The 14,360-nt window shown below is 34.4% G+C and overlaps 1 protein-coding gene across 2 annotated transcripts in view; it reads left to right on the top strand.

Moving 5' to 3' along the window:
• Nucleotides 1-14,360, top strand: part of FSIP1 (fibrous sheath interacting protein 1) — a 44,882-nt gene that overhangs the window by 14,106 nt on the left and 16,416 nt on the right. For both annotated transcript variants that reach the window (XM_070734181.1, XM_070734189.1), the window contains 2 exons: nt 572-736; nt 4,156-4,287. In XM_070734181.1, coding sequence (XP_070590282.1) covers nt 572-736; nt 4,156-4,287 — 297 coding nt within the window. The remainder of the gene's footprint in view (nt 1-571; nt 737-4,155; nt 4,288-14,360) is intronic.

Raw genomic sequence — 14,360 nt, 5'->3', positions numbered from 1 at the left:
ATTTTCCAACCTGCTACAGTATATTAAAAAATTCTGCCTCCTGTAAATTCAAGACCAAACATTGTCTTCCGTCTGTATTTATATGCCAGTAGGTGGTGCCCTTGTAATTTGGAAATCTTGAATTAGAGACTTTTAAAATTCTAAGAACTCACTAGAATACATAATAGTCTTCCACTTTTCTAACTACACTGCATTTAAAGTGCATATGTCTTTAACAGAGAATGGAAATGCATGCTCTGACTTAGAATGTGCATTGTCAATAGAAATATATACCCATTTTCATATAACTCTATTACAAAATTTAAATAAAAAGATAACAATAAAAATGTTTATAATAAAAAGGGGAAAAAATAAATGAAATAGGAAAAAGACAAAACCAAAATTGCAAGTAAAAGAAACAAAAGAGAAAAATGTATAAAGAAATGACTTCTTACACAATAGCTATGCGTATAAAAGTAAACTAACTTCTTAGTCTGTAGGTAGAGTGTGACATGTATTTTTATATAATCTATAATCTATTTTTTCTAATGTGATTTGAGGGGGAAATAATTATTTCATTTTACTTTAATAGGAAGAAACAATTGAAATATTTGTACCAGGTGAAGGATATACACCGGAACCAATGGAATATCATCAGCTTGCAGAAATTGATGCTAAACTCAAAATAATAATATCTGATGGAGATTTGTCTATGTTTCAGGGCTCCTGTCCAAAATCAGCCAGTAAGATTTATGAGGTATAGAATTGCTAAAAGATGGCAATATTATACTTTTAAAATTATTATTCTTTTGACAATATTGGCATTTAATCTCTTTTTTAAATTAATATATACATTTTGTAATAGATTCAGCCAGATAGGAAAGTATGTTTCTCATAAAGATTTATTAAGGGAATGCGATTGGAGATTGGGAAGTGTGAGAGTTGTATCCTCGACCACTTTCAGATGGTTTTTTTTTTAAAAATGCACCTATTGATTTACCTTAATCAAGTTGTGAAGTCCATATGTTTTTGCAGAGTAGGAGTTACAGGTTAGTGGATAATTTTTTTCTGAAACCAAATTGTTTGTTAGAGTGTAGGTTGTAGTTTCTAGGTGAAGGGTGATGGATTGATTTACGATTGATTCCATGACTTTGCAGATGATGGAACATAAAGAGATTGGTCTGTAATTTTCAACATTACTTGGATTTCCTTTTTTGGAGATAGAGATGACTGTGGCTAGTGACTGTAAATTGGCTAAGAAGCTAATCCTGAAGGATTTTTCAAAAATTATGCTTAGAGGTTCAGGTATGGTTGTGGAGAGCTTTTTAAAGAACTATGCACATAGACCATCAGGTCCAACGGATAGAGATGGCTTTAGGTTGCATAATGATTTTCCAACATCATATTCTGTAATATTGCTTTGTGTTAGATCATTGCACTTGTTTGGGGTGCGACTAGGAAATATTGGACATGAGCCATTGCTGTTTACAAAGACCGAGCTGAAGAATGTGTTAAAAGAGGTTGGCTTTAACGTCATCATCATTACAGTATATTCTTTACCATTTGGCCCTTTGAGGGGTGGGATGAATCTCGAGTCTTTGAGTTTGTAGTTTACAAAGTTGTAGAAGGTGCATGTAGAATTTGTGCTCAGAAGGTTTTCTTCTTTGTTAATGTGATAATTGATACATTCGGTCTTTAATTGGTGGCATAGATTTTTGTAGCGGCTTTTAAAGTTAGCAACGTAGCCAGTTTTGTTTTTCCGCCAGGGGATCTTTTTTCGTTATTTTTATGGGTAATTTGTTTTTCTTGGTTTTGGTGATAATTAGTGGTACATATAATTTAATGACTCTGCATTTTGAGCAAAAAAATATTGTAGTAGTCCTCAGCAGTATTACAGTCATCAAATAATGTTTGCCAATCAAGAGATGAGAGGTCAGCATCTATGATATCATATTTGACTTTTTTAAAATTGTAATTGGTTATACCCAATCACTCTACCATCATTGTTGGATTGACCATTTTATGAAAGCAGTTTTCAGCTAAGTAAATGTAAAAAATTGAGGCAGAAATCCAGGAAGTGGATTTTTCTATTTTTTTTCTCTGTGAAGTAGCAAGCAACAAAAATATCTACGGATGGGCTATAATTTCCTGGGGATTGTTTATAATTCTTGTCAAAGATTTTGGTTATGTACAATCTCAAAAGCTACTTTGCCATAAGCTTCGTAAGAAAAGGATTTCATTGTCAATGTAGCATGTAACATATACTGGTATTTCTGCAATACTGAGTACTGCTCATCAGCATATAGGAAATACACAGAAGACAATACCATTTTGTGCTTGCATTGTGATATAGTACAACACTGCTTTTGTTGGTTGCCTCTGACCCTTGCCTCCTACAGGTACCTCTGAGGACCACTTTGAGAGTGAACCTGTTTATAAGAATGAATAATGAGTTATGTTGGGTGAATCCATCTGATTGTGATTTATTTAACAAAACTAAGTTCAATAAATTATGGCTTCATATGATATGTTTTATAAAGCCATTCATTATTTCAACAAGCTAATAACAATAAATCTAGACAGTTGGAAAAACATTGGTTTCTTATCTGCTGACTGTGTTCCAGAAATGCTACTAACAATTTTTCTGTGCTTCATCAATTCTAAATATTTTAAATTCTATTCAATGGTTTGACTTAAACTACAGAAAAATATTCCTTATGTAATACATGTTCAGGTTTTTTTTTGTTAAGATTTGAATTGGGGGGAGGGTTGGCAAATTTTGAAAAGCCATTCAGCTTCATATTATGCAGCCAGAGATTATCTTTGGTCATTCATATTTGCCAAATACTGACTTGAGATATAAACGATGTCATAGCAACAAGTGAGAAGATGGAAAGAAAGTAAAAAGCTGGACTTTGTTAAAACTTTCATTCCAATAATGAAGAATATTATTCTTGTCTCTCGTTCAGTTTTCTAATAATCAACATTTATTTATTTATTAAATTATTTATTAAATTTGTATGCTGCCCCTCTCCGTAGACATATAAGAATAGGGTCATTTCACACATTTTTTGAAATGTAGGACAAATGAAATGTATCTATGTATGCATGTGTATACATAGATACAGCTTGTAGTAATTCTGAATGTGCATGTGTAATAATTCTTTTTTATACAAATGCAATTGAAACACTGATTACAGAACCATCAGTGAATCCCTCAGAAAAATTCTAAGTAAAGATGCTAAGCTTTTATTTTTGAAAAAATTTGATCATGTACTTAAAAATTGTTTCCCAGCTTTGTTGGCTGATATCTTCCTTTCTTCACTTCACCAGGAACCTTAGTGTTTTCCCTGTAAAATACATTTAACGGCTTCATTTTTCTAATTAAAATCTTGATTTTCTAATTCAAAATCTACACTTTTAAAGTGAGAAATAGCTATTGCTTCTACATACAAGTAATGTTTGGTGGAGGGCTTGGTTTAATTGCACTACACTCTCAAACAGACAAACTGAGAAGTTGATTTCACAGAGTTGCTGTAGGGAGGATCTTATTCTTGGAAACAGGAAAGCATAGGTAACCCTTTCAGTACATACTTTGCATGGTACTATTAGCAAAAAAGGATCACTTTAGTTCCACAATACCATGGAGTTGTTCAGGAATAAAGTGGCTTTTTGGGGTTGGTTGTAATCATTTTATTAGATTGCTCACACGATACAATTAATACCACCTCCCTGCCCCAGTTAGGCTCACTTTGTAAGTGGATTTGAATTGTTTTTGAAAATTATATAGGTTCATACACAGGTTCTAATTTTGCCAAGAAAAGTTCATACTTTAATTGGTATTTTAGAAAAGAGCTTACTCTAAATAGCAATTTAAATTATTTTATCATTGCTAGCATGACTAATTTTGCTTTTTATTTGGAACAGAAATAGGACAATTTTATATTTTCTAAAGCATTATATGTATGTGCTAATGATATTGTAACTCAACTCAAATTTTAGCTAATGCCAGACTTACAAATGAATTTTACTTAGCTCAGATAATTGAACTGGAACTCAGGCTAATTTGTAGAAGGCATTTAATGTATGGGAATCGTGCTTCAGTAACAAGGGATTAGTCAAGATAGTTTTCCTTTTAAAATTCAGTACTTTTATTATTATTTGCTTTTCTTAAAGGAATCCTTGGCTTATGCAAATAGAAAGCTGAAAATTCCAGGTGAAAAGATCTTAAGAGACACTAAAGAAGAACGTGATCAACAAAACAGGCTTAAAGAAATCAACCAACAACTTAAAAACCTAGAAGAAACTGTAAGTCTCCTAAAATTTATAATTTTTTAAAAGTATTATATATGGAGCATAAGAAAAAGTTGCAAATACTGATTAACCAGTAAATGTTTTGTTGCAATACTATTGTGATCTTAACAACTGATAAATTATAACACCGCGTCTAAGTAGCTTTGAGATAAATGTGTATTCTGCTTATTTATAATCGTATCTAGATAAAATGAAACTGATTAGATTGTATGACAATTTAAAATCTATTCATAAAGTTATTTTTAAAAAATTCTTTTTATTTTCTATCTTCACACTGTGTGTAGCTAAAACTATATCAAATTGATTTATGCATCATCAGGTTGGAATCAACTTTTAGTGACAACATAGATTGATTTTATCCAAAAATCATCTGCTCCCAACCTGATCCTTTAGGTTTTCCACTACAATAATTGAATCCGTCCACTCTGCTCTTGGTTATTCTCTTCTCTTTCTTTCTACTTTTCCCAGCTCTAGAACTTTTTAAAGAGAGCTAAGTCTTTCCATAATGTATCTGAACTAGCATAATTTGAGCCTGGTCACTTGTGCCTCAGAACTCTGGATCAATTTATTTAATGATGCAGTTGGTTGTTTCCTTGCTTGTTCATGGTATTCTCAGAACTCTTCTCCAACTCCAAAGTTCAAAAATGTCAAAATTCTTTCTGTGCTGCTTTTCAACTTCATATTGGAATACCAATAAACCAATAGAAATATTAAAGGCTAAAAAGGCAATGATAATCTCTTTGTGTGTGTGTGTGTCCCTACTTTAAAAGCTGAAGGGGGAGAAAGATTGAAAATGTCTTGAAAAGATGCTTCATCTATCTAGCACCTGTATTAATGATCCCTATAGACCAGGGGTGTCAAAATCAAGACCTGGGGACTGGATCCACCTGTAGGACTGCCCTGGAAACAGCTAAGGACAGTGTGTGGTTCTCCCGAGTTCCATTTTTGGTGGCAGAGGTTGCAAGTGGCTGCCTCAGCGAAAATGGTTCTCAGGAGCCTGTTTTCACTCGGGCCACTACAGGTGCCCCTGACAGAAGTGATGTCGAGTTGACCATGCCTACCCTGTCCATGCCTACCCCAGGCCCTCAAGGTCAAACACAACTTTGATGCAGCCCTCAATGAAATTGAGTTTGACACCCCTGCCATAAAACATTCTTATCTACTAAGAGCCTTCAGTTAACGCCAAGAACAATGAGGTGTTTTGTGAGGGGAAAAAAGCTTTATCTTATTAAAGTAAGGTAAGAAAAGCCAAACTGAGAATAAGAGTGAGTCAATGTTTGCCTGTCACCGTTTTCACTTTTTATATTTACATTAACTTTCACTCCTTACATTTGAGAAGTAGTTTGCCACCTAGTTGACCTTGCATTTTAACAGAAATTAATCTCATAAAATGAGACTTGCCCTTGTGCAAACAAATGGTAAGATACCATTTCGTCCAAATTTACAATCCAAAAGTCCCTTCTTAGAATGACAAATCTGCAGTAGCTTATATCAGTTTTGTAATGTCAGTTTAGTGAGCGGTGAAACCTCCAAACAAAACAAATCCAGGCTGTGTAATTTCTTTTTGCTGTTGACCTTTGCTCCCTTTCTCCCACTCAGTCACTGAGCCTTGCTATTTATGGGAATACAAGTCTGGACAGGAACCTTCCCATTGGTGGCTTAGTCTGCAATAACCAATGCTTTGGAATGCTTTGGGCTACTGATTCATTAAAATACAATGAATGTTCACAGGTCAGTTTCAAGGTCTGATTAGTATAAAACTGTGCCTTGGAATTTGCTTAGCAGGTACTTACCACTCCTTCACCGCATACCAGACATTTTTTCTTGACTTGAGAGAATGCCCATAAGACATTATGGAAGTAGAAACTATTCTTCACTTATTAAATTATAAATAAATAAACCACCTGCATTGTTGCATAACCTAAAGCCAGATTGGCATTTCTTTATACTGTGAAAACTCTTTGGTACTTTTGACCCTCATTTTCAAAGAAGATATGTGAGGTATTGGGAGAGTTTATAGACAAGAAAAAAAGCTGTATTATGATAGAAAAACAGTGACTCTTATTCAGTTGCGGATTTACCAATATAGTGCAGGAGATATGCTTGAGATATCTGTAATGCTAAGAACCACGCTTTATTTATTCTCCTTTTCTCATATGCACATACCAGCATTATATACATTCCTGCAGGCTTTGTAATTGGTTTGTTCAATTATTTCACTTCATTACTCATTTAACAACTTTTTGCAAGATTTTCTGAAGGATCATTTGCCAGGAGGACAAGAGAAGGCAAATTATGACATATACATTATTTCATTATGCAAATTCTACACCTTGTTTACTTTCTGCAGACACTGAGGCACAAATATAAAATGGCAAGCATTTGCACATCATCATATGCATGTAAATATTTTGAAATCATTGCATTTTGTTAAGATGGCTTCTTGAGCTCATTATTTAAAAACAACTAAGAAAGTATTTTTATAATATAAAAATCTATGATATATTGTGTTAAGATTGCAGAATGAATGTACAAAAATAAATGCTAATAGCTGTTTATACCATTATATAACACTTCAGAGGATCCAATAGCAAGTTAAAAAGCTGACTGTAAGAGCAGAGAAATTTGGATGGAGTGGGGGGGGGGGGGGGATAAAAGGATTCAAGGCCAAAGACATGAAGACAAAATATAAATGTATTATTATGTCAGGTTTGAGGCTTTGAAATTTACAGTGACTCTGGGCTGCTTATTGTTAAAATAGACATTACCAATGAAAACGAATGCAGCTGAGTAGAAGATCCCCTCCACAAATAATAAAGACTTAACCACCGTCCTAATCCAAATAATTATGTTTTAAATCAATGAAAGAAAAGAAACACCCTTGTCAAGTCTTAATCTACTATTTTGAGCTCAATTCATTTTCTCTTCTCTGTGACTGTTTTTTTTTCTATGTTCTTTCAACCTACAATTCCTGCCAGTGGGAAGCTGTCCCATCCTGTAGCACAAAAACGAATATTGTGAAAATATTGTCAGAGTATATTCTCTGAGCAGAAGCCAAATTAATTAACTTGCAGAGTTAATTTGGTTCATTTTCTTAGTCCACTGAAATCCCATGGTGCTGTGAGGTTATGTAAGGTCAGCAGTGGCCCTCATGGTTTTTTTTCTTTTATAAAAAATATGTAACAGAAAAGTTATTAGGCAACAAATTATTTTAATCACATTTTTGAAGTTGTTTTACAGTCAGGTTTTGCATATAGATCTACAGGCATAATGACCTTGTTCTTTCCGTTGCTCTTTTTACATGCGAAAGGAGGATATATTTCAAGGCTCTGTTGTTGGCTAGGAACAAATTGTTTAATGCGAGTAAGGTCAAATGCTAATTCACTGAAACCAGAAATTAAGTAATCAGAATATCAATCCACAAGATATCCTAGTTTGAAAAGAAAGCGTTATTTTCCATAATCAGGTAGAATAAACTGAATTTTACAGTTAAACAAAGTTAAAATAAATCTAAATCTTGATTTGAATGATATTATTTAGGGCCAAAATTGTTCCATTTATTTTTCCAAATTCTAAAAACAGCAGTAGTTACTCATAGTGGAATAACAGACATATTAATGCTACTTGTACCTAGTTTGATAATGAAATGTCTGGAAGCAAACAACAAAGCTCAAAAGATACCAAGGATTCCATAGTTGAGAGAGAAAGAGAGAGAGAGAGAGAGAGATAATACATATACGTATATGAACGAATATGAAGACCACCGATTTGATCTCTCCTGACACCAAATGTGTTCATTTTATTATTGGAGACTGCAAGCAACAATATCATAATTAACTACATTCCCTGTAATTTTTTTTTTTACACAAATTATCAAATTACAGGGAATTTGATCAATCCTTTATAATGCTGCGTGGAAAGGAAAGAAGCTCCTCTTCATTGAAGTGAAGAGGAAACCCTTGTTCGTAGGCGTTCCTCTCTGTATTTAGATCTCAGTGCTTTTGCCTTTGCAAGAATAATAGATGGAAGTAAATTTATTCACAAAGACCAAGTCACTGAGCAAATTCTTTTCAGTCTATCATAAATATTCACTATATCTTGTTCATCAAATAAATCAAATGCAAATCTATATCATTTGTTTCTAGCAATGTTTTCCCGCTTTTGTTATGGATGTACTCGGGTATTCTGAAGGTCAGATGGAGCCAGCAGACCATAAAATCTAGCCAGTGAGAGAACTGGAACTAAGGAAATCTCAAGGGTTTATTAAATGATGAGAAACTCTTGTTGTTTTGCCCATGTGTTACATAATTGCTGTCAATGCAGTGCTATTAAAATTCCACACTAGTCCTAACAGGAACCCCATTTTTGTAGCTGAAAGAAGAGATGAAGAAATGTTTAGCTAGCATTTCACCAATATTATAACACACTTCCATTTTTATTCTTGCGGCATCTTGGTTTTGGAAGACTCTGCCTTGAATATATTGTGCTAATTACCATATAAATAAAGGAGTTAAATAAGCTTAATACAGAATTATCCTTTATGCCAGTAACCAGATTCTGCATATTAAAACAAGCATAATTCAGGCTAATTATGTTTAGAATGCCACAGTTTGAAGTGTTGTCCCTTTCTTTCTATTTGTTCTGGTCAAAAGTAAATTGAAGTTATTTAGCTACAGTGCAAACAGAGAGGTCATTATTTCTTTACAACATGCTCTCAGTAATAACATTCCAAGAACGAGTTTAATCCATCCAATGTTAATTCGTAGCAGTCCAATGTATTGCAGCTTGCATTTGAAAGATTTAAACCTTATGTATTCTTACCATCGTAAATTTTAATTATTTAAAAAAACATAATGGGTAGGGAAAGTCTGTACTTTTTCATTCATTAAATGAGCTTATTCAAAGATTTGACACAATTAAAACTTTCGTTTCAAATCAAGATTGATAAGGTTTCTATAGTCATCATTTGCAATGACTTTGGTAACATACTGAGCAAAGGCTATTTTGTTATTTTATTTTATTTACTAATTTATATGGCTATTCAGCTCTTATATAGGTGACTGGAAGGCTTGCAACGTTTTAAAAAATCCATTATCTAATAAAAATCATCAACCCCACCTCTCACGGCTGCAACAATACAATAATTATTTATTACTAGAATTATTAGTAATTTTAGAATTAACCTGGCTTTTCAGAGGTTTGCATAAATTATATGTCTGCTATTCAAATAATCATTTAAAATACAGTACACTTCTGTGATATAGTAAAATAAATGTTTCTTTTAATGTTATTTCACTGGAACCCTTTCCTGTATAAACTAGATGCCATAACAGTTTTACTTGAAGACCACATTTGCCTTTGAGAAACATTTCTGTATCCGAAGGGGCAAGAGACAAGTGGCTATGATCAAAATATTGTATATTTAGCGCATACTTGCATACCTTTAAACTATCTAGCTCTCTTTCTGTCAGTATTTGAAGAATCCTCCCCTCTCCCCATTGTATGAAGCTAATTTTGTTGACTGCCCAATAATTCTTAAATTCTGATTGCCGAAGCCAGAACATTTGTCTTTCAATACTTTAAGATCCACAATCAGGGACAGTGGTGGAGGTGGTAGCCAAGGGTTGCAGGGAGAGCTGGGAAGGTTTCTCTGCATGCATTGTACTGACAGCAACAAAGATTATGATGTGGCAGCATGTGCAAAGTCAGGTGTTAAAACCTACTTCAGTTTACTTCTTTCTTCAAACATCTTTTCCTTCCTTCAGAAATTCACTACAAAGGTTTACACATGTGATAGTGGATTTTCAGCTCTTTATATAGTTGAATGTTATCCCAAGTCTAAGACATTCTTGGTTACAAAAATCTCACTTCAGATTATTGTTGATTTCAAATGTATATTCATATACAGTATATCCCATTAGGTTTTATGGAAAGTATCTTAAATACAAGGTAAAATAATTATTAAACAGTTTTGTAAGCCTTGTATTGTTTTCAATACCTTTTTTTAGTTGTTAAAAATAGATTGTGTTGTTCAGTTTGGAAAAGTTTGAGAAAGGTTAGTTTAAACTACTTTTTTCCATTTTGGAGTCTTGCTGAACTTGTTTAGCTTACAAAAGTTAATTATTGGAACAAAGGAATCTGGCTACCAATTGCGACAAGTGCTACTGTATTTTAAAATATAATTTAATTAACCATTAACACAAGCAAGGGAAATTAATGCCCCCCTGCAATGTGGTAATTTAGTCAACATAAGCCAGAAGCTGTCATATAAACATTTACACTGTAATTCTATGCATATGTTTGACTTATTTTTCTACCTTTCAAAATAAATATTTGTTCAGTCTTCATCAGTCCTTTTTAAATTTAAATATTTCAATTTAAATTTTATATGATAAAGGCTTTTTATAAAGCAGTTAAGCATATTGTCTACTGTGAAGTTGTCCAATTTATGATATTAAAGAGTTAAAGCTTCAATAAAAGGGACAGTGCTACACATAATTTAGCATTAAATTACTGTAAATTAAATTAAAGCAGATAATGCTAAACATATTTTAGGTACAAAGGTGTTGTTATCTAATTTTTGCCATGTCTACAAAATTGTGAATTATAAAGTAAAAATTCCAGAGTACAAATATCTGGAGTTACTTGAATAGGTCTGGATTAAATTCACTTTTTCCCCCTTCCATTTTTAAAGAGTCAGAATTAATTCTAATCTTTCATTTATTTTTTTGCTCTCTGTCTCTGGATACTTAAAATGGCACAATGTCTTTTCAGACTGATTATAAACAGACAAAGCGGGTAATTTAAAGTATTCCCACCTGATTCTGTGAGGCCATTTGCACATGGCCAGCATATTTCATCACAGGGTATTTTTACAAATGACATCAGGCTGATAAGTACAATCTTTGACTTTTGTCACTTTGCGCTAAGGTACAGATTGGAAAACTTAATATGTAAAAACTTAGTCTAGAGATAAATATATCTTCTTGTGACATGATTCCGTTCAACTGTAAGAGTTATATATGGCTTTCAGATGCGTTAACAAGAAAAACAAAAATGGGATCCCTATCATGTTCTTTCCATGGAAGTTCAGAATATCTACTTTCTTTCTACTGTATATTAAATTAGTCACCATATATAGACTTAATTGTTTTGCCAGAAAGGGTAATATGCCATTAACTTTCAAAGGAACTATGTGATAAAACACATGCATAACATTTATCCTTGGTAATCCAAACTGAGTCCTAGAAACAATCTTGGATTTGAAAATTTGAATCTGGCATTTTCTCCTGCTTAAGCAATGATTTCAAACAGATACTTTAGAAATTGTGTATCTTAAGGTTTGGTGGTTGGCTTTAACTGAAGCTGCACAAACAATGGGGCTAAGAAATCAGTCAAATTAGAGGTTTTGGCATTTTAATTACACATTTTAGTATACTAAATGCTCCATTTTATTTAAAAAAAAAGAAATTTACAGTAGCTGGCAGAAGCAAAAGGCTATTGTTCAATGTGCAGGAAACGGGTGCTGTGTGGCTAGCAAACCAGTGATATAGGTTGGCCAGAGAGGAAAAAACCCAACAATTTAGCATCCATGATTGAAGATGGAGTTGAACCAGGGTGAAATCCAACAAATTCTAACAGGTTCTGGAGAACCAGTAGCGGAAATTTTAAGTAGTTTGGAGAACCAGCAAATACCATCTCTGATTGCCCCCAGAGTGGGTTGGGAATGGAGATTTTGCAATATCCTTCCCCCAGGAGTGGGGAGGGAATGGGGATTTTGCAGTATACTTCCCCTGCCAGGCCCACCAGGCCACACCATGCCTCCCAAGCCATACCCACAGAACCAGTAGTAAAAAATTTGGATTTGACCACTGAGTTGAACTTGGGATTCCATGGTACCTAATGAGATAAGGGTTGGGTCATTGTTTGTGAGAAAGATGAGTTTTAGGCTGGTATTTTTTTTTTTCATTTCAATACTGGATGATCTGTAATCACAGTACTGTGATACCTTGTCTTACGAACCCCTCGTCATACGAACTTTTCGAGATACGAGCCTGGGGTTTAAGATTTTTTTGCCTCTTCTTCCAAACTATTTTCACCTTACGAACCCAAGCCGCTGCCGCTGGGATGCCCCGCCTTCGGACTTCCGTTGTCAGCAAAGCGCCCGTTTTTGTGCTGCTGGAGGCTCCCCTCCATGGGAAAACCCACCTCCGGACTTCCATGTTTTTGCGATGCTGCAGTGGAATCCTAGCAGGGGAATCCCAGCAGCGCAAAAATATGGGGTTTCCCAGTGAAGGGAGCCTCGGCGAAATCGCAGCATCGCAAAAACACGGAAATCTGGAGGTGGGGTTTCGAGGGCTTCCATGTTTTTGCGATACTGCGATTTTGCTGAGGTTCCCCTCACTGGGAAATCCCACCTCCGGACTTCCGTTGCCAGTGAAGCACCCGTTTTTGCGCTGCTGGGATTCCCCTGCAGCATTGCAAAACATGGAAGTCCGGAGGTGGGGTTTCCCATGGAGGGGAGCCTCAGGGGAATCCCAGCAGCGCAAAAACGGGTGCTTCGGCTGGAAAAACGGGTGAGTTTTGGGCTTACAGCTTGCACGCATTAATCGCTTTTCCATTGATTCCTATGGGAAACATTGTTTTGTCTTACAAACTTTTCACCATACAAACCTTGTCCCGGAACCAATTAAGTTTGTAATACGAGGTATCACTGTATTTTACATTTGTGTGAATTGATTCTGCTTTGTATGAGAATATTTAAATTTGTCCCCATCATCCCAATCAATCATGTACAGATTATAGTAGTACTATTCAGGACAAAAAAGTATGTAGACTTCCTCTCTTGATTTACTTTGCTTGAGTATCTACAGATATTTTTCCTTCCTTCCTTCCTTCCTTCCTTCCTTCCTTCCTTCCTTCCTTCCTTCCTTCCTCCCTCCCTCCCTCCCTCCCTTCCTTGATAAAAGTACAAATTATCAAGATGATTTTTACAATTTTACTGTCTGTGTACCGTATAGAATATCAGTATAGAAACTTTCGCACAATGTGCATAATACTCCCATGTGTTCTATGCGTGTACAATTCCTATAAAATGCAGAGTATGTGTTGAGGTTTTGTAGAAATTGGGTGGAGGCTAAACATTGGCATCTCAATTTAGTTTTCCACTATGATAGCAGTTTTTCGAATCTCAAGAATCTTTTTTAGCACTGTTGCTGTTAGAGATCTTTAAAACTGATAGACTTAGAAAAGGAAAGAATAAAACTGCTTCTTCTAGTATATTTAAAAATCTCTGGCTTTGTTCTCTAAATGTTTTACAGGTTTTTTTTTAGTATTTGGCATTAATGAAGGTTGTTATTTACTTTGGATGTTTGTGAATAAGATTGCTAATATGCTTGAAAAGTAAACTAAATAACTAGCTTGCTCTGAATATTAAGTTTATTTAAACAAACTACTGTAATAGGTTTGGGCTGAATTCCAAAGAAAGGGTGTGTATACATGGCAGATAATCATGCATCTAGTCAGAGTTTTGTTTGCTGATTTTACGGTACTGAGCTAGAACAAATTATATCTTCTTTTTAGTTTCTGGCTATATATTTATGTTATTGAAGAAAAATTGGGCACATACTACCTGAAACAGATTATCACGTAGCAAGGAAATTTCCTCTGCAAATTTGTCACCCGTGTTTATCAAGTAGGGAGTCATAAAGCACAGTATTTTGACTCATTCAGATTAAAGAAATAAAAAGAGGCCAGGAACCTACAATAGTATTCAGTATCTTATATTTAATAAACAGTTTTTATCTATTTAAAACATTTCTATTTCCACCATCTTATAACCAAAATCTGGATGCCCAGCAATAAAATCATATATATAACTAAACCAAAAGTAATAAAGCCAAAGAAGAACCCCACCCCCACCCCCCAGAAAAATCTAATATCCTAACTACATATTTTCCTACTGTGATCAGTGTTACTTCTAATTTTTTGGGGGGGTGGGCGGAAAAGTATAGTGTCTGAGCGGCAGTCCCTTTGGGACTGGGCGGCACAGAAATAATAAACAAACA

This window comes from Erythrolamprus reginae, chromosome 1, assembly GCF_031021105.1.
Source record: "Erythrolamprus reginae isolate rEryReg1 chromosome 1, rEryReg1.hap1, whole genome shotgun sequence".
In the NCBI taxonomy this organism is placed as follows: domain Eukaryota; kingdom Metazoa; phylum Chordata; class Lepidosauria; order Squamata; family Dipsadidae; genus Erythrolamprus; species Erythrolamprus reginae.
This window is presented reverse-complemented; position numbering and strand designations above follow the sequence as displayed.